The 19,430-nt window shown below is 45.5% G+C and overlaps 1 protein-coding gene across 3 annotated transcripts in view; it reads left to right on the top strand.

Moving 5' to 3' along the window:
• The window catches only part of COL14A1 (collagen type XIV alpha 1 chain), a 218,803-nt gene that overhangs the window by 167,015 nt on the left and 32,358 nt on the right, over positions 1-19,430 (top strand). For all 3 annotated transcript variants that reach the window (XM_075549323.1, XM_075549322.1, XM_075549324.1), the window contains exons 41-43: positions 8,089-8,142; positions 8,554-8,625; positions 18,334-18,369. In XM_075549323.1, coding sequence (XP_075405438.1) covers positions 8,089-8,142; positions 8,554-8,625; positions 18,334-18,369 — 162 coding nt within the window. The remainder of the gene's footprint in view (positions 1-8,088; positions 8,143-8,553; positions 8,626-18,333; positions 18,370-19,430) is intronic.

Genomic DNA, 19,430 nt, shown 5'->3' with positions numbered 1-19,430 from the left:
TCCTGAACTTTAGCTTGAAGGTAATGGGGAAGCCATCACATTTTCAATAAGGGAAATAGAGGCTGGTCTAACTAAAACTGTCCCTAATTTAGACAGGTGGGCAGCTCCACTGTTTCTCTCAAGACTGAATGATATGGAGTGGCCATTACTCAGACCCAGTCCATTGAAGGACTATGCATGTGACAATCCGTGATCATTTGGGGAGAGTTTACCTACTAGGTTAGCAAATGTCTGACTGAAAAACTCACTGCTCAAACAAGGCCTACCTTCAGCTACAAGAAAGGGTAGTTATACAGCTCAAGAATAAAGGCCTGATTTTTTTTCTAAACAAATATAGGTGTGGACTCTAAGTTCCTTTAACACCATCCCACACCCCCTCCATTACCACCAATTTTCATTTATTTAAAATCTCAGTCTAGTTTCTATTCACCAGATGGAACGATTCTGTGAAACATGTCCAGGGGAATGTATCTAAAGGGGGCATTCTATGAAAGTATTAGATTTATGTAGGTCTCTTGTGCACATGGAAGGAGTGTCTAGGAATATTTATGTGTCTTGGCAAGGACCTATAGCTCAGATGCTACGTGGTTCCACACCTAGATTCCTCCGCGATTCCTAAGGCTCTGAAAATGGCCGTTCTGAAGATCTGGCCTAGTGAGTTTATTTGATTTATGTATGAATGGGGTCCAGTCTTGGCAAAGAGCTTGCAAATCAAACAGGTTGGATGAGTGTTTGGATCATTTGGTTTTTGAATTCTTTCTTTTAAAATCAGTATCCCAGCACAGACTTTTCATAAATATTTTGCTATTCCTCAAAACATATTTTTCTCCCCTCCTAAAGGATTAGAATATTAAAGCTATAAAATAAAATGATAAGTTATATGTTCTTAAATTTGATTTCCCTGTCTACCTCAAAAGAAGCCCAGTTGAAAGGAAAACATACAAGGTGTGCCAAAGTCCTACCTTGAAAATTTTTCGGATGGGACTGAACTTGCTTTATAAAATGTGTGTGCAGACACGTTAGGAAGATTGTGTGAATCCTGTGACAATTGTTCTAGAAGATATTCAAGAGCAATGCCCTCCCCGTGTACAAAGCTGAGGGCCACTGCTCTCACAGAATCAAAAGCAAATGGTGCCCTCTGGAATTGTGCGCTGTGGACGGCCTTGCCTGAAGGTGATACATTTTCAACCAACAAAATCTGAATTAAGCACGTATGTATGTCCTATGCTCAGCCTGGGGAGCGTTGTTGATTTCTGTCTGCAGAGAGGCATGCTCCAGACAAGAAGGCCTTTCAGTCAACAGGAACCAAAGTGTACACCTGAACTTGGAGGAGCCATGGGAGGGTGTAGTCGAATCTAACACAGCTGTGTCCCTGGATCAGCATAACACACGGTCATCTTTATCAACAGCAGAGGAAGAAGAGTTAGCAGACGAGGACAGAGTTAAGGATGTGCAGAGGAAGGACAGCAAAGGAATTCCTTTTAGGTGACCCCCATCTTGTTTAGTCAAATCCAGCTGGGGGCTAAGTCAAGTACATGGACAGCAATCTTCAGATAACCAGTTAGTTAGCAGGACGATGTAGGTAGAAGGCTAAGGGCCACCTTGAATGGTGGTGGATATAAAACGAGGACATGGAACACCCCGAAAGGAATGCCATATTGCAGGGCCACGCATACTCCGAGCTCTGTGGGGAGGCAGCAGGAGAGAGGGAACGAGTCCAAAGGATAAGCCTGGCACCTACTCTGTCGTCACACCGCCTTCACCATTCAGAAGAACACCCATACAACAGCAGTTGACAGCCGGTGGCATGGAACAGACAGAAAGCATCAACACTGCATGCAGAGAGCTACTTCCGGAAAACATCCCCGTGAACTCTGACCTTTGAGGGACTCGGAAAAAGAGAGTTGCTGTTTCTCAGTGTATTCTGAGCACGTCGATCCCTCAGTGTTGCCGTGCCTTCATTCCGCTGCACCTGAGCAAGCCCTGGGCATGGATGGAGGAAGTTGGGGAGAGCTGCAACAGACAGATGTTAGTGATGATGTACATCAGTGTCTCCCAAAGGTCCAGAGTTTCAGGGAGTAGATGGCTGAGCTCCGGCCTCGGCAAGCAGCCTATTCCTCGCGGCCCAGTTCTCTCTTTTGAATCTTTGTCGTCTCGTCCTGGCAGCTAAGACCAAACAGCCCACGCCCAGCACCAACCATCTTCTTGACTGAGTCTAAGGAAGATTGAGCGCTCTCTCTGGAGCTGGTGCCCGTGCCAGTGGCCCCCATAAGTGAGCCAGGAAGGAAAGAGAGAGGAAGAAGGAACATGATTAAACATCTCCTTTTGAAACAGAGTTCGTGTTTTCTAAGACTTCGAGCTTATTCTGGCTTCTCCCAAGGGGGATCTTTGGCTCTTGGGGTGGCTCATAGTCAACTCTGGGTCCATGGCCGTAGCACATCCAACAAAACTGCACGTCCTCAATGATCACGGTCCCCATTCGTTCCTGGAAGCCAGTGGCACACAGTGCGGGGCTGCAGTTGACAAAACAGCCCGGCAAGTTTAAAGTTTTTAGAAACTAGAGCCATTCCAACAGAAAATAGGATGGTCCGGACTCTTCCGTTTTGACCTCCGTGAATCTGGCTCTGGCTTTATTGCCCCCTTTCTCCATTTTTCTTGCTATGACCCCAGGTCTTGTCCCTTTGCCTTTGAGCCCCTCTGGTGTGTAGTGTTTCGCACCCTCTCCCCCGGGGTTGCCAGGTGATCCTTAGGAACTTGAAAGCACAGGCTGCTGCTCTATGGGAGATAAGACCTGTGATCTGCTTCCAGAAAGACTGCAGCCCAGAAAACCATTCGGGGCAGTTCCACTCTGTCAAGTGGTATTGCTATGGGTTGAAAATCAACTCCAGGGTGCACACATCAACAGCAAATATATAAAGAATCAGACAGATAAGGCACCATGACAGCAAGCAGAGAGATTTTAAAGACTCTTGGAAGGCTCTCCTTCTGAGTTGTCCCGTGGGTGTTAGGCAGGATGGTTTTGGATTGCTTCCTCTCTGCTGGCTTGCTCCTCCTGCATCCCAGGATCTATCTCCTCACTGATAAATCATCACAGACCGTGAACATCTTGTGCATCTGAATTCCGTTGACCTGGGAGGTTATGAGAAGCAGGGTGGCTCAGGGGCCAATAACGGCTTTGTTAGCCACGCCCGACTTTGAACTCTGGCCACATGACTTACTATTTCCAAACCTGATCTTCCTCGTGCGTCAAGTTAAAAAAAAAAGTATTTGGCTTCATAGATTTGTGGGGACTAATGCATGGAAAGCAGCAGGGGCATGAAAAAGTATAATGTAAGTGGTATTGTCATTTATTCATGATTTTTAATCTACTGAGTTGGGGGCAGTATAATATTTAACACATGCTTGCATTTGACACATTGAGATGTCTTACAAGAATTCCAAAAGCACAATGAAGGCTACAGAAAGAGAGGGTTGCTTTTCAAAGCGTCTTGGATTTCATCTCGAAAGAACGCTTAAAGGCTGCTTCCTCATTGTGTGGGTGGGACGGGTACAAAGGCCCCACTTATGGTGAATATCCCATTTCATCAAGAGTGAGCTGGACTTAGGCCGTAGTCTGGAAATTGAACTTGAGTCAATTGTCTGGATTTCATTCCTAACATAAATGTCAAGCAGTGATGAGCGCGTCATCTAAGGACTATTTTGCTTAATGGTAAGATTCAGGCTAATTACCCCTTTGAGGATCTTTCTCTTCTAGAAGAGAAGATGCAAGATACCCTCGCACAGCTAATGGTGAGAAGGATTTGGCTTTCTTCTTTGGGGGTCTAGATGAGTTTACAACTTTGCGGGATAACTTTCTCACAGCCGGCCACCGACTGTGCTAGAGATGGATGCCAGTAGGATTGGACAAATTACATCACTAAAAACATCAGCCACTGCTGCAGACGATGCTTGAATACATGCAGGTCCTTCCCCAATGCCATGTCCTCCTGTCCTCAGCGTCATCACAAGTACTCGGCCCAGTGACCTCGGTTCACAACAAAGGCTCCGAAAGTACAGGTGGAAGCAACTGAAACAGTGACACGGAGCTAGAAAGTGTTGGAGACTGAGTTGAATCCATCTTTCTCCACTCCCAAACTGCACGCTTCTTCCCACAAAATGATGCCCATCAAGATCGCTGTGGGGTTTGAGTAACAAGAGATGATGTTTGATGAACCAGATTCCACCCCCAAAATGTGTGGGGACAGTAAGAATCTGGTAGGGCTTAGAGAAGTGGAAATGGATCTTTTGCCCATAAGACCAAGATCGGTGGAATACTTTATACCTTTATTTGGATTATGGCACGAATGAGGAGAGGATAACTCCAAGGACTTTCACTTTGATCTCACTGGCTTTAAAGATACTTCTGTTAGGGCACACACATGGTGCAGACACGAACATCGACTTTTCTTACTCATTCAAATGCTGTCTTTCAGAGCTAGGCTGAGCACCCTTATATTTGTAAACCAGCAATTTCTGAGTTTGCTGATCTGATGGTGGTTTGATTTTGTTTTGTTTTCCAGCATTCAGACTTTTGGGTCTCGTCCTTAGAGATTTGGATACAAAAGGTCTAAGGCATAGGAATTTATAGATTTAAAAAAAACTACATTATGTCATTTTCGTGATTATTAGCCATGTTTGGCAATGTTGTGTTAGGATTATTAGACAAGTATGTGAAAATAATGCCTTTGGTGGCATGTTGCTGATACTGGGTGTTATGATTCACCTGAGTTATGACTTGAGAAACCATTGTCATGTACTGGGTTACTCCCTGGTCTGCTAATCACAAGGTCAGCAATTCTAAACTGCCAGCAGTGCTTTGGGAGAGAGATAAAGGCTTTCTAGTTCGGATGAGATTTACAGTCTTGGAATCCTACAGGGCAATTCTGCTCTGTCCTACAGGGCTGCTCTCAGTTGGAATCAACTCAATGGCAGCAAATGTTTATTTTAACTGATCACTTCCGGTTCCTAAAAATGCACACACATATATGTGCATATTTAATATGTATCTGTAATACATATAAACCTCCATGCATGTAAATATAGACATACTCAGTGAGGTATGTTTATATAAGAGGACTTCAAAAGGTTCATGGACAAATTCAATCATCTTTTTAAAAAATCGTTTTATTGAGATATAGTTAGCATATTATAAAATTCAATAATTCAATCATATTTGCTGGGTTGTACATTCATTACCATAATCAACTTTGGAACATTTTCTTCCATTCTTGTACTCATTAATATTGACTTCCATCCCCCCCACCTCCCCCTCCGTGCCCCCAGGTAATTATCAATTCAGTTACTGTCCTCATAAATTCACCCATTGTGACTTTCTTGTACAGAAAGGCATACAAAGACAACAGGAAGACCAAAGATCCAGCATTAATGACCAAATAAAACTGAGAAAAAATAAATTAAAAAACAGGGCTGAAAATAATTGAAAACCAGAATAACTTAAAAATGGTTCAAAAGAGAGCACTAAGGACAAAATGAATATTCCAGACTAAGTATGGCTGCAAACATCTGCTCTACAATGCTTTGTCTAACGTGAAGTCCCATTCCTTGACGATGGCCAATGGGGATTCATAGGAGACTCAATCCCTTTCCCCAACAGTGTTTTAAATTCTATGCCATTGACTAAATTAATAATGCCATCAATAGAATTACCTTATGCCCCAGGGGGATGACTTATGATGTGCTCCAATAAAATAGTAAAGATATCTTTAACGTGAACTAGGGACATAGCTAAACCATAGAGATGTGAGTAGATTTTGAGCTCCCACTTGACCGCAGTCCTAATATAAGAACAATTCATTATGGTGACATGGCCCTACTCAGTGTGTGGCCTCATGAGGAGATCATTGACAATACGGTGCTATTGCAAAGTGTTGAAAAGCTATCAGATGGAACCCGGCTATTAGAAAAAATAGGGTCTGGGGTCTTAAAGACTTGTCTTAAAACAAGCAGTTATCTAAATGAGGAGTCAGAGGAAGCACACCAGTCCAATTGATCTAAAGATTGCCAATAATAAAATCCAAACCCAGAGGAGGGAACGCTACCAGAGCCCACCTTCTCAACACTTGGAGTGTGGAAAGTTCAGAATGATGAGTGGTTGTTGAGTGCTATGGAGCCCGTTCAGACTCATAGCAACCCCGGGTACTAGGGCACGGGACACTGCCTGGGCCTGCACCAGGCTCACAGTGTTCTTATGCTTGAGCTCCTGGTGGCAGTCACTGTGTCACTGATAGTGGATGCCAATATCAATGATAATGTCAATAATGTTGAAGCCCTGGTGACACAATGGTAAGCTGTTGTGAGCCGTTTAAGCCCACCAATGCCTCTGCAGGAGTGATTTGCCTACATAAAGATGAAGTCCATCCTCCCCAGCCGGCTTCCCTGCAGTCTGCCCTCAGGGACTGCTATGGGAGCCCAGGTGCACAGGCCAAGGTGGGGCAGTTATTTGTGTAACTTTGTCGTCCATCAAACTTGATTGTGAGTGAAACAAACTAACAAATCCCCCCCGCCAAACCAACGTCCCCGTAAATAACACAAATTACTTTTACAACCTTGAAAATCCTAAGGCACAATTATACTCCGTCCCATAGGATCATTATGAATGGCAATGGACTTGACGGCATATAACAGCATAATATAGATTTGTGTATCTACACGAACAACCCCACAATCCCAGTGGTTTAGTGCAACAGGAGTTTACTGCTTCGTCACAATCCAGGGCTGTCAGCAAGAGAAGGTGGGAGAGGAGGGAAAGCTAGTCTCTGCTTCACACGTTACTTCGATACTCAGGCTTCTTCCATTTGGACCACTGTCATCTTCCACAGAGGGTCCCTCAAGAAAGAGGAGGATCACTATGGGAGATTGTTATGACCCAGAACTGGAAGTAGCCCCTTTCTGTTGGCCAGCATAGTCATGAGGAGACTGGTAAATGTAGTTGAACAGTCGTGCGTCCAGGCAGGAGCAGAAAGCACCGAGTACCAGGGAGCTCCAGCAACGTCAGCCTCATCTGGTTAACGACCTACAGGCACTGTGAGGGGTCCTGGCCCTCTGCTTTCCCTAAACTTTCCTCTGCTTTCTGGTCTCTGTGTGCACCTCTGGCATCCTCTCTCACACTCATACATCGTCTCCTTTGGCCAGCCTCCTCTTTACTCTCTTTGATGTACTACCTGGAGCTGGAGGGAGCGAGAAGGTGAAAGAGGAGCTTCAGGAGATGGATTTTCATAAGCAAGATTTGTGGAAAGCATCGCCGACTCACGGCATGATGTCAGAGGAGGTGACGTTTGGAAAAATTTGGTGAACTTATTTATAAAATTCCAGACGGAGATCCTCTCTCATGTCCTTCACCGCATTAGAAAGACCTGCAGCCATGAATGAAAAACACGGGAGCCATTGAAGTGTCAGTCGTTCTGAACACTCACATGCAACATCACAGACACACCTGAAGATATGCTCGGAGACGCCATGATTGGCTTCCTGCCCCAAACTCTTCGAACCCAGAATGGGAGCCAAACGCATCCCCATCACAGGCCGGTAATGAAGACACAGGTTCCGTACACCTGCACCACTTCATCAAGCTTCTCTAGAGAATCCCAGTGTTTCTGATGGTGTGGTCTTCTTAATTTGTCACATGGACACCTGGGACAATGAGTCCCTATCCCAGAGTCTTCCAGGTCATGCAACACACCAATTTGTCTTTCTGCCGGGTCATTCACTCCCGACCGTGGCTACCTTTTCTCATTTGTTATGCTGAATCTAATACACACACTTCATGGGAAGGAGCTTCCCATATGAGCTTGTAAGTGGTACTCCTCACAATGACAGTTCGTGCAGCGGACAGTGTCACGGAGCCAAGGGATGCGAGCGCCTGGCCAAGAACAATTCCCAGGAAGGGCTGGAAAGCCGTGACTCCTTGGTAGTCTAGGGCACGTGGCAGGGCTTCCCCTGGAATATGGCAAAGGGATTAAGGGAACCTCTTCGGGAAGCCATATCAGTCAAACGCCTCTGTGGTTGACACACTGTGTTCTATTTCCCCAGGGCTTTCCCGGAAAGGAAGGATCCTCCGGCCCTCCAGGACCCCCAGGGCCAATTGTAAGTATCACCAGAAACTACTGGGAGGCACTTGGTTTGAAGTGTTTTATTTCTTTGGAGAGATTTTTCTTGGAAGGCCTTTACCTGGGCTGCCATCTTCGCTTAAGCGAAACAGCTCAGGACAGAGCTCTCCCGAAAACAGCCTGCAAGAATACTGTGCAATCCCGTGGTTCGATGATTCTGTCTCTGAGCCGCTGGGCACCTGACCAAGAGTATGGAACAAAGTAATGTCTTCCCTACTCGGTGGGGAGTCGGGAGTGGGACAGAGAACAGAGTCCTGATGTCTGGTGGAGGTGGGCGTTGGGAAAGGGAAGCCATCACCGTGTTTGTTGCTTCTGCTTGAGTGACAGCTGACACTGATGAGCATGTGCACATGCTCACCTTTGGTTCATTTGTCTGCCTTTCCATCAGGGTATTCCCGGAGCTCCTGGAGCCCCCGGAGTCTCGGGAAGCGTGGGACCTCAAGGCGCCCTGGGACCACCTGTAAGTATGCAGAAGCAGCCAGGGAGGACGAGGGTCCACTCACCAAATATATTCCTGTGTTTAAATTGACCCGCATCTCTGCCTGGCAGAATCATTCGTTCAGTATTAGCATCTGTGGGAATCCTTAAAGGAAACCAGAGAAGCTTCTGGGATCAAGATGAAGACCAAACTGTGCATGTATTGTAGCTCGAGATAAATCCTCCCACCAGGGAACAATCAGTTGTGCTTCTGCTTAGTTATATCTCTCGGACTGGTTCTTCAGTATTTGGCTATGTAAACCCTCTGCTTTCTGGCCAGGACTGGGTGCAATAGATCAGTCTAAATCAGGTCTAGCTCCCAACTGTAGACTACAGCACAGGCTTGAGGAATTCAATCTTTATCAGGAGTGGGAATTGAGTTTTCTTTTCTATGTTTTACAAGAAAGCCAGAATTCCCCTGATAAAACACACACACACTGAGCTGACTGACTAGTGGTATACATGTAGGTGTGATGAGTGGAATGAATGATCATCTTTGTGCTTCTTATCTCTTCAGTTGGTGTTTAAATGTGATTAATGGGAGTGGGTAGGGAAAACGGAGAAACTTGAGGCTTCTGAAGCAGCATTGGCACCTCCAGTGTCTTTGCGTGTTGTTGCTTGCCAACGTAACTGTGAGTTGGGATTCTGATATTACTGTGATATACTCGATCTACATCTATCATCTAAAATACCTTAAATGTGAAACGATTCACCCTCCTGAAAACATGCCAAGAATTCCTGGAGCAGTAACCTTGAAGGGGCCATGGTGAGAAGGGCAAATGCATTTGACTTCCGTGGACAGCTGCTCTAACATATTGCCATCATCTCCATCACTCAGAACAGGGCCGTTTTTAAAATTCTGCATTTCTGGAGGTCAAAAGTCTGATGTGAGTTTCATTGGCCTAAAATCAACATGTTACCCAGTTCTCTTTGGAGGCTTTAGATGAAAATCCACTTCCTGGTATTTTTCTTCTAGAGCCTTCCCCGTTTCCTGGCTCATGGTCCACTTCACTTCCGTCTTCAAAGTCAGCAATGTGGGACCTGTGGCCATTCTTTAAGCGTCACAATGCCCTCTGACCACAGCTGAGAAGGACCTTGGCTTTTGGGGACTCATGCAATTCCACTGAGGCCACCAGATAATTTTAGAGACTCTCCCCATCAAAAGATCTTAACTAAAAAATTCACTTTCCCAAAGATTTTTCTTGCTACTGAAGTTAGTATACGCTCGTATTTTAGGGAGTAAGCCATGGGCATTTTTCTGCTGCCCAACCACAGTGAAGCAAACCTAACGAGACGCACTGGTTTTCCTTCAGAAAGACACCTCTCTTCCTCTCGCTTGCCCCCATCATCTCGTTACTCTTTCTTCTGGAAACCTGCTTCCATCCAGCTTTCCACCCCCAGAGCCCTTTCCTCGTCTGTGCTTCTCGTGACACATCAGCAGGTTCAGAGGTGCACACAAGAGATGTGCGTCGAAGAATGTGCAGATTTTAAGTGACTACATTCTTATCTCACTCATCCAAGTCAGTGGTGTCTTCGTGATCTCTGCACGAAGAGCTTACCTGGTTTCGGCTGTGCTGTCATTGTTCAAGACCTCCTCTTTTGGCGTAAGATGAGTAGTGGATTTACAGAAGAGAATCTGATGGTTGTAAAATCTGAAAACCAGGTGTGACCCTGCACAGAGAAACATACCGTGACACCTGTATGTGCAAGCACACGCATAAGAAAGGTATGTGTGTGTCTGTCCTCGCTCTAGGTCTCTCTTACCTCTCACAGTCCTCTCATTGGAAACTTAACACTTCATTCAATTCTAGGCTAGTCTTTACTGAGAAAACCCCAACTCACTGCCGGAGAGTCATTTCTGACTCATGGTGTCCCTATGGGACATGGCAGACATGTCCCTTAAGTTTCTGAGACTATAAAGCTTTAAGGGAATAAAAAGCCTCATCTTTCTCCCACAGAGTGGCTCGTGGTTTCCCCCTGCTAATAGCCCCTTGGAACTGCTGCATTACCAGGAGCACTAGGAAAGAGCCAGGAAAACACACACACTCTGGGGCTACTTCTCAGGCTGTTTCCTAAAAGATGTTCTGGGAAAAGAGTTTCAGAATGTGCTCCGTTGGGTTCAGTGGGTCTACAAAGGATCTACAAACCCACCCTGTTTCTTAAAGCTAACGAACACTTAAGGTTTTGAAGTATCCTGAAAAAAAAAACAAAGTAAAACTATGGGTAAGACAGTAAACAAATGTATTGTATGTGAGGTCATCTTTTTGGTTTAATTTTATTTTTTTACCCTTATTAGAATTGGTTTCTCTTAAACCAAGATGAGAAAGAACAGACCCAGGGTTAGTCCTGATCCAAGAGGATGGGAAAGGTTGAAAGAAAGAAGAGCTGGCTCTTGGGTCTTGGGAGAGGAAGCTGGGGGAGGGGAAGAGCTGATTGAGACCTGGATTATACTGTCCAAGTTTACACCCAGCCCTACTTACCCACCTGGCCTTTTGTAGCTATGGGTTAGGCTCTACATCTTCCTCCTGAAAACAACAACAACAAAAACACTTGTCGAAAATATTGGTTTTGGTTGGGATCCATCCCTTGGTGGTGGCATGAAGGGCCCCGAGTCGTTGACACTTTGATCATAGGCAGGAACCATATAGTCCGTGGACACAGGTTCAGATGCCTCCAAAGGCCTGTCTCAAGCCAGTTGTTCTCTGAACTGTCCAGCCCTGGGCTTTAGGCCATAAGCTGCCCGGATGCCTGCTGGCAGCCAGCTGGTGTGGCCTGTAAAGCAGGCCCGTTGTCATGGTATGAAGGCCTTGATTGATTTCCCATAGAGGTCTGTCTAGGAAGGTAGGAGGGAAAGCAACCAAGAAAGACAGCCTGTCCTACTGGAAATAGCAACACATTTCCCATGGTCCATGCCAGAAACACATGCTTCCATGCCCTCTGCTTGCAGCTGACTGCTTCCCAGAGTAGAATGGCCATCGCTGCTGCTGCTGCTGCTGCTGCTGCTGCTGCTGCTGCTGCTGCTGCTGCTGCTGCTGCTGGCCTCGTTCCCTCGGGTGTAGGCACTGGAATACGTACGGTGCAGTGAGGCAGATAGGAATGACGCCATTTACCACTAGGCCGCTGTTCAGCTTGAAATCCGTAAGGGCTGATAGACCCCTGAGAGACCATTTAAAGGGTGCAGCCCCAGGGGTTAGGACACCTGGGTTGCAAATCTGCCTCTAACGAATGGTGTGAGCCCCATCATTTAGCAACTCCCCAGGCCTCTGTGGACATCGGGGTCCTCATTCATTCATTTGAAAACATTAGCAGAGTAGAAACCACCAGCCACTCCGAGTGAGAAAGATGGGGCTCTCTGGTCCCTTAAACGGTTCCAATCTTGAAAACTCACAGGGGCAGTTCCACCTTGTCTGCAAGGGTCACTATGCATCATCATCAACTCAATGGCTATGAGTTTGTTTTTTTGGTTTTGTATTAAAACATGCCACAGACAGACATACCCTGTCCTTGGTTCATTTTAATGGGTGTGTTAATCTGGGTACATTGGAGAAACAAATCCATGAAACTCATATGTATAAGAGAGAGTTTTATAAAGAGTAAGTGCACATCAAGAAAACATCCCAACCCAGTGCTGCCCAAGCCCACAAGTCCAACATTAGTCCATATGTCCAACACCAATCCACAAAGTCCTCCTCCGTCTCACAAAACACATGCAATGACACCGCCTGCAGGAGGAAAGCTGAATCAGTGAGTGTGTAAGCATCTCAGCATTGGCAAGGGTTTCCACACAGCTGCTCCAGCACCCAGGGCTGCATCAGGGTAGGTCCATGCGGATTCTCCTCAGGGATGTCTTGCAGGAAGTGAGCCTTGCCAGCTGAAGCAGGGAACTGGCTAAGGCAGCTGCACCCTGGTCTGACCATCCCAAAGCAAGAGACCTGAGAAGTAGAAAGGCGAGGTTCACTGAGCCATTTATCTCTTTGCCCTTTAATTAACCCCACATGGGTTTATCAGCTAGGTTGGCGCAATAAACTTTAACTGTCTCAATGGGTTTCAATGGTTTTTCTGGCTTCATCACCACTACCCATCTTATTTGTCAGCCTCTCCTCAGTTCTCACCTATCTCAAAAACTCTCACTGACCCTCTTGCTGCTTTGGGGCTAGCCCGGGTTCATTTTCCAGCTGCTTTAAGATCTTGCTAGCATAACTTGCCGTGTCATTTCCAGCTTAAATCACATCACTTCCTCCCCAAATATTTACTAAGCACAGGCCCCAAATGTTTACCCTTCTTAGCCCATCAAGATATGGCCTCTTGCTTCCCACCATCCCTTCACAGGGTGTTGCAGCACACACAGTGATTTAAAGCTACGGAGGGACATGCCCGCCTGTTTCCGCTGATTTTGCCTATGGGGATGCTCCTCAATCTTTCTGAGCTCCCTCTGGCATTTCCCTCCACCCAAGGAGCTTCTAGCCATACTCCCTCCAAGCTAGCACCTGCCTCTGGGAAGCCACTCTTTTTTTTTTTAACAATTTATTAGGGGCTCATACAACTCTTATCACAGTTCATATATATACATACATCAATTGTATAAAGCACATCCATACATTCCCTGCCCCAATCATTCTCAAAGCATTTGCTCTCCACTTAAGCCCTTTGCATCAGGTCCTCTTTTTTTTCCCCTCCCTCCCCTCTGTCCCCTCCCTCATGTGCCCTTGGTAATTTATACATCGTTATTTTGTCATATCTTGCCCTATCCAGAGTCTCCCTTCCCCCCCTTCTCTGCTGTCCCTCTCCCAGGGAAGAGGTCACATGTGGATCCTTGTAATCAGTTCTCCCTTTCCAACCCACTCACCCTCTACTCTCCCAGCATTGCCCCTCACACCCTTGGTCCTGAAGGTATCATCCACCCTGGATTCCCTGTGCCTCCAGCCCTCATATGTACCAGTGTACAGCCTCTGCCCTATCCAGCCCTGTAAGGTAAAATTCGGATCATGGTAGTTGGGGGAGGAAGCATCCAGGATCTGGGGGAAAGCTGTGTTCTTCATCGGTACTACCTCGCACCCTAATTAACCCATCTCCTCTCCTAAACGCCTCTATGAGGGTATCTCCATTGGCTGACACTTGGGCCTTGGGTCTCCACTCTGCACTTCCCCCTTCATTTAATATGGTATATATATATATATACATATATACATACATATATATACACATACATACACACACACATATATCTTTTTTTTTTTTTTGCATGATGCCTTATACCTGGTCCCTTGGCACCTTGTGATCGCACTGGCCGGTGTGCTTCTTCCATGTGGGCTTTTTTGCTTCTGAGCTAGATGGCCGCTTGTTCACCTTCAAGCCTTTAAGATCCCAGACACTATCTCTTTTGATAGCCGGGCACCATCTGGGAAGCCACTCGACCTGCAAACTGCATTAGGTGCTTCATTCGGCCATCGTTGTCTACATCTCCACTATTGAGAACCCTTTGAAAGCGGATGGGTTTTTATGGCCATGTTTGTGTTCCTAGACTCTAGACCCCTAGCTTCCAGCCAGTCATGCAACTCCTGAAAGCCTGTGTGTGTCAGAATAGGGCTGAGCTCCATGGGTTCTTAGTGGCTGATTTTTCTGAAAGCCTTTCTTCTGAGCCACCTCAGCGTGGACTTGAATGCCCAACCTCTCAAATGGCAACTCAGAACCATGAACCTTTCATATTACCTAGGCGCCATCCTAACCCAACCCATGGCCATCGGATTGGTGTTGACCCATCGAGATCCTATAGGACTAAGTAGAACTCCCTTACAGGGTTTCCATGGCTGGGAAATTTTACAGTAGCAAATTACCACCTTGTTTCCCTCATAGCAGCTGGTGGATTTGAACCTCTGACCTTTCAGTGATTTAATTACGTGGTTAAAACTAGGTGCTTTTATCATAATGCCACCCGGGATCCTTTAAGAGGGTACTTAGTAAACATTTGTCGGAAGAATGAGTGAATGTATGCATGGTTGGTTTCTAGTTAGACTGGTGTTCAGGGTACTGATAGGCTTTCTGTCGAGATCGGAGGCCAGATCCCGGAAAGTCTACATTGCCAGGTTGGGCTCTGATTTAGCTTCATGGACATCTTTCATCTGTGGGCCTTGGAACGGGAGCTTATTCCTCTTCCTTTCAGTGTAAAAACTCTGTGAATCGATGAATGTAGCCACTGTATTTTCTTTTCTTTACGTTTCAAGTGTTCCTGGAGTGAAGGGAAAATGTGCCACCTTTTCCTGCCTCCACCTCCAAGGACTCTGGCCTTTCATCCTTTGGTGGAGTTATAGGCCTTGACTTGCTCAGGAATTTTTATTTTGTTTTTGTTTTACTTTGCAAAAGAATCAAAGGGATGATGTCAGAGAAGCTGGCATCAAAAATAATTTCTTGCAGGGCCGTTCTTTCACTAAATAGATCTTTCACGGGCTGCCTGGGTCCTTCTGCTGCTGAACGCAGTATCCGGAGCCTGCATTGGAAGAATGTCCGTCCTGCTCATGATCTCCCCCCAGACCCCAAGAGCTGGGACTGCACACTTACTGCACCTGTCAGAATTTCTCTCTTTCCTTCCTCTGCACATCAAACCTTTTCAATCAGGCCAACCGAAAAAGTGACAGCTACTCAAATATCACAAAGTGCATGGCTCCAGAAGAAGAATATGCAAGACAAAATGTATTTTGAAAAAATGACTTACATTGAAACCAAATTCTGCACAGTGTGAGTTCAGTTAGGAATGCATGTTTACTTGCTTTGTCTTATTTTAATCAGGAAAATATATTTTCTCCATCGGAAAAGGAGGTATTGATCTGTGAAGGTTTGTGAAGCAGCATTCTTTGTCAGGGAACAGTAGAATGTCCTAGGGCCGTGTAGAGTCCCAGCTTTTTGCCTCATACTTGCGGCCTTATTTGGGGCAAGTTAGTTATCCTTTCACTGTATCTCTTTCCTTATTTACAATGAAATCATGCCATCCTAGCTCCTAGGTCTGTAGTTCGAGGCCTTGGCCTTGCAGAAGGAGCCCTGTGGATGTGGTGGGTGATGCCTTGGGCTGTTCACTGCAAGCTTAGCTGTTCAAAATCACCAGTCAATTCATGGGAGAAAGAAGAGGCTTGGGTGCAGTTTCACTCTGCTCTTTCGGGTCACTGTGAGTCACAATTCACTCAATGGCAGTTGGCTCTGGGTGGTGCAAGCAGTGAGCTCACTTGGCTGGTTTGAGCCCACCCAGAGGTGCCTCGGAAGAAAGGTCTGGTACTCTACTCTGAAAATTTAGCCAATGAAAGCCCCGTGGAGCCCAGTTCCTTTCCGATACACATGGGACCGCCATGAGTTGGGTTAGACTCGGTAACTGATAAGGCTGTAAGGAATAAAATTGAGAAATAAGTGACTTGGCTGAAAATGCTGAGAACACTGCTTGGGTGGTGAAGTGGTTAAAGGGATCACCTGCTAACCAAAAGGAAGAGGGTTCAAACCCACTAGCCACACCTCAGAAGACAGATGTGGCAGCCGGCCTGCATACAGAGTTATAACCTTGGCAGTCTCGTGGGGCTGTTCTGTCTCGAGTATAGGGAAATTGGATTTATCTAAATGGAATTGACTATTGTTTTAATGATCTAGAAGCTTAGGGTCTATGTCTAACCAAAAATAAAAGCCAAACTCACTGCCACCTAATCGATTCGGACTCATAGCTACCACATTTATTGGGCTTGTAAGAGCAGAGTCTGGTCTTTCTCCCTCTGAACATCTGGTGGATTCGAACCACCAACCTTGTGTTTTTTGGCACCTCGCCTGACCCACTGTGCCCCAGGGCTCCTCGCCCAAGTATAAAAGATTTCAAATATTTGTCTTCTTTCTCTTTGTTGAAAAATCGAGACAGTCACAATGAAATGCAAATTGTGCTATTACCCAGACTTGAAGTGAATTTCTTATTTATTTATTTCCATTTCTTTTTCTTTTTTAAAAATCATTTTATTGGGGGGCTTGGAATGAATTTCAATCACTCATTTGTCCATTTACCACCGATGCCTTTTGATGCCTGGGGGCACAGTTCCTGGAGCTGTGGCTTTTTGTCAGCTCACAGACCGGACACAGACCTGCCTTATGAAAGTCGCATACCAGGAGATGCCACGCATTGTGAGGACCTCGTATCTGGTTCAAGGCTGGTTCGACCCTCATTGAAGTATCCCCCCCACCCCTTTGAATTTTTCACCCATCTCTGTCCCCTTGAGTTTGGTGACAGCTAACCCAGTTTGGGGATGACACTGAGGTGGTTTGGGAATGTGTTGAGCTTGAAGGACTAGCCAGGAGCAGAGCTTGACAGCGTGACGAATTCCATCAGTAAATGGCATCCACAATCTTTATCGTAGGGACTGTAAAAATCTTGTTCAATGAACTTATTCCATTGTCTCTGAGTTGAAGCAAAAATAGGAGACCTTTCTGAAAACACATGTTTTGCATTAAAAGCATAACTTCACTGCAGAACTGCTGAAAACAACTTTTCAATGATTAACAGCAACAACAAAAAGTAGAGTCCCTTGTGAGTCAAGGCATAGCTAAACTACTTAACAAAATAATAATTCAGTTGAGAATTCATGTAAATATGAACTCCTCGTGTTGACAGGAAAGTCATTGACAGGGAGAGTCCTGTGTTATCATGCTGGATGGAAAACAGTGTGATTGTGGGACTTCATAAATCTCATCCTTTCTGTGAATTCTTGAGAAGTTGGGAAGGAGATGTTTTCATTGAGGGAGTCCTAATATATTGAAACGACGTGCCCATCATAAATTTGTGAGTTAAATTATAAAATATACATATTCCCTATCATTGAGTTCAAGTCCAACCCTATAGGACAGAATCCAATAGCCTCTTTGGGTTTCCAGGGATGGAAATCTCTAGAGTAGTTATTCTCAACCAGTGGGTTGCGACCCCTTTGGGGGTTGAACGACACTTTCATGGGGGTCACCTGATTAGTAACAGTAGCAAAATTACAGTGATGAAATAGCAACGAAAATAATTTGATGGTTGGGGTGGGGAGATTGTCACCACAGCATGTGGACTGTATTAAAGGGTCGCAGCATTAGGAAGGTTGGGAACCACTGCTCTAGAGGGGCAGAAAGCCTCATCTTTCTTTAAGGAACAGCTGATGGTTTCAAACTGCTGACCTTGCTACTATCATGGAGTTGGTTCCAACTCATAACGTACAAGGGTTCAACTCATAACGTAGGGTACAACCCTACGTACCAGATAATGCGACACCACCTGGTCGTGCATCCTCCTCTGACTTATTCTTACCTTTGAGCCTGTTGTTGCATCACTGTGTCAGTCTTCAGTAGAACCCAATAAGTAAATGTATCCCTTTATGTAGAAAAATGTGAATGACTCAATAAGTAAAAATGTGTCTTATAAAACAGTATTGCTCTACAATCCCAATTTTGTACCAAACATGCTGTGTCCATGCACCAAGAGGGCTGGAGGGAGAAGACATTGAAATGGCTGTTTCTGTAATAGAGTTTCTGTTTATTGGGTCGCTACTTGTTTTGTTGCTGATATTGTATACCCGTGTTGCTACAGGATTACCTGGGCTAATTAAAATGGCTTAAATTTTAAAAAGGGATAGATTATCATTACATCCAGCTCAGTGCAATATAACAAGTCATTTAACCATCTTTTCACTTTCCACAGGGTGTCCCTGGACTAAAGGGAGAGAGAGGGGAACGAGTAAGTATCCTCTAGCTCCATTTCCTGGTTTCAAGCTGATTCCACCTTGTCTGAGCCTCCTACGGGTTGACCACGTCCTGCCATCCCATGGGCATTCATTCCCCTGGCATCCTTCCTTCTCTCGGCTCCTCATCCCAGCTCATGTGACTGTGGACATCTCTTCAACCAGAGGAAGGAGATCATTTCTAGTTACAGATCTGACCCCATGCAGCGAGTTGACCCTGAGCCCATTTCTCCAAGAATCAAATCACAAGAGTCAAACTTATCTAACGCCAGAGTGGACATGATGACACTACAGGGAGTCCCCAACGTGTTCGAGTGATGACAGACTCACGGGTCCTTGTTGTACATCTTATCATTATAATATGCACAGTATACAAAGTTGCAGCGTGCAGTTTGCTAACATTATCCCTCTCAGGTGCTTACTTGCAGTTGTTCAGCTTTATGATTTACTATTCAAAACATTGACCCATGGCAGGCTATGGTCTGGTGAAGGTAGTGTCCATGTTATGAGTTGTAATGGATAAACATGCGGCCGACGTTCAGCTCTGACTGCATATGACGATTGAACTTCACACATGCTTGACAGCAACGATTAATTAGGTTTCATTGTTAAGACAGTGTGTAGGCCAGGCCTATTGTGTGATTTAAGCCAGCATTTCATATCTTTAGAAACATTGGCTGTTAATTCAAAATGAGGTGTTCAGTTTACATCAGACCCAATGTAGGATAGAGTCTTTGAAGGGGATCCTCGTAAGCTGGGGACTAGCACTATGGAATGGGTATGAAGCACTTCCAAAACTAGAGTTCTAATGTCAAGTGTACAATCAGGCTTGTGTTTTAGTTCGTGGATCTATATTGATGCCCCTCCAGGATGGGAAAACAGAAAATTAGGAAAAAACCGGTCCCACCACTTAAATCAGTCCAGTTTCAGAGGGTCCCCTCTCTCCTTCCATAAAAAGGGAATTGGTCAACGAGCTATAGGAGAAAACACGGTGGCTCTGCCATCTGAAGACCCCTCTCAGCTCGCCTCTGTGGAATCATGGACAAGTTGCTGCTCT

Source organism: Tenrec ecaudatus, chromosome 5 (genome assembly GCF_050624435.1).
Source record: "Tenrec ecaudatus isolate mTenEca1 chromosome 5, mTenEca1.hap1, whole genome shotgun sequence".
NCBI classification, from domain to species: domain Eukaryota; kingdom Metazoa; phylum Chordata; class Mammalia; order Afrosoricida; family Tenrecidae; genus Tenrec; species Tenrec ecaudatus.
This window is presented reverse-complemented; position numbering and strand designations above follow the sequence as displayed.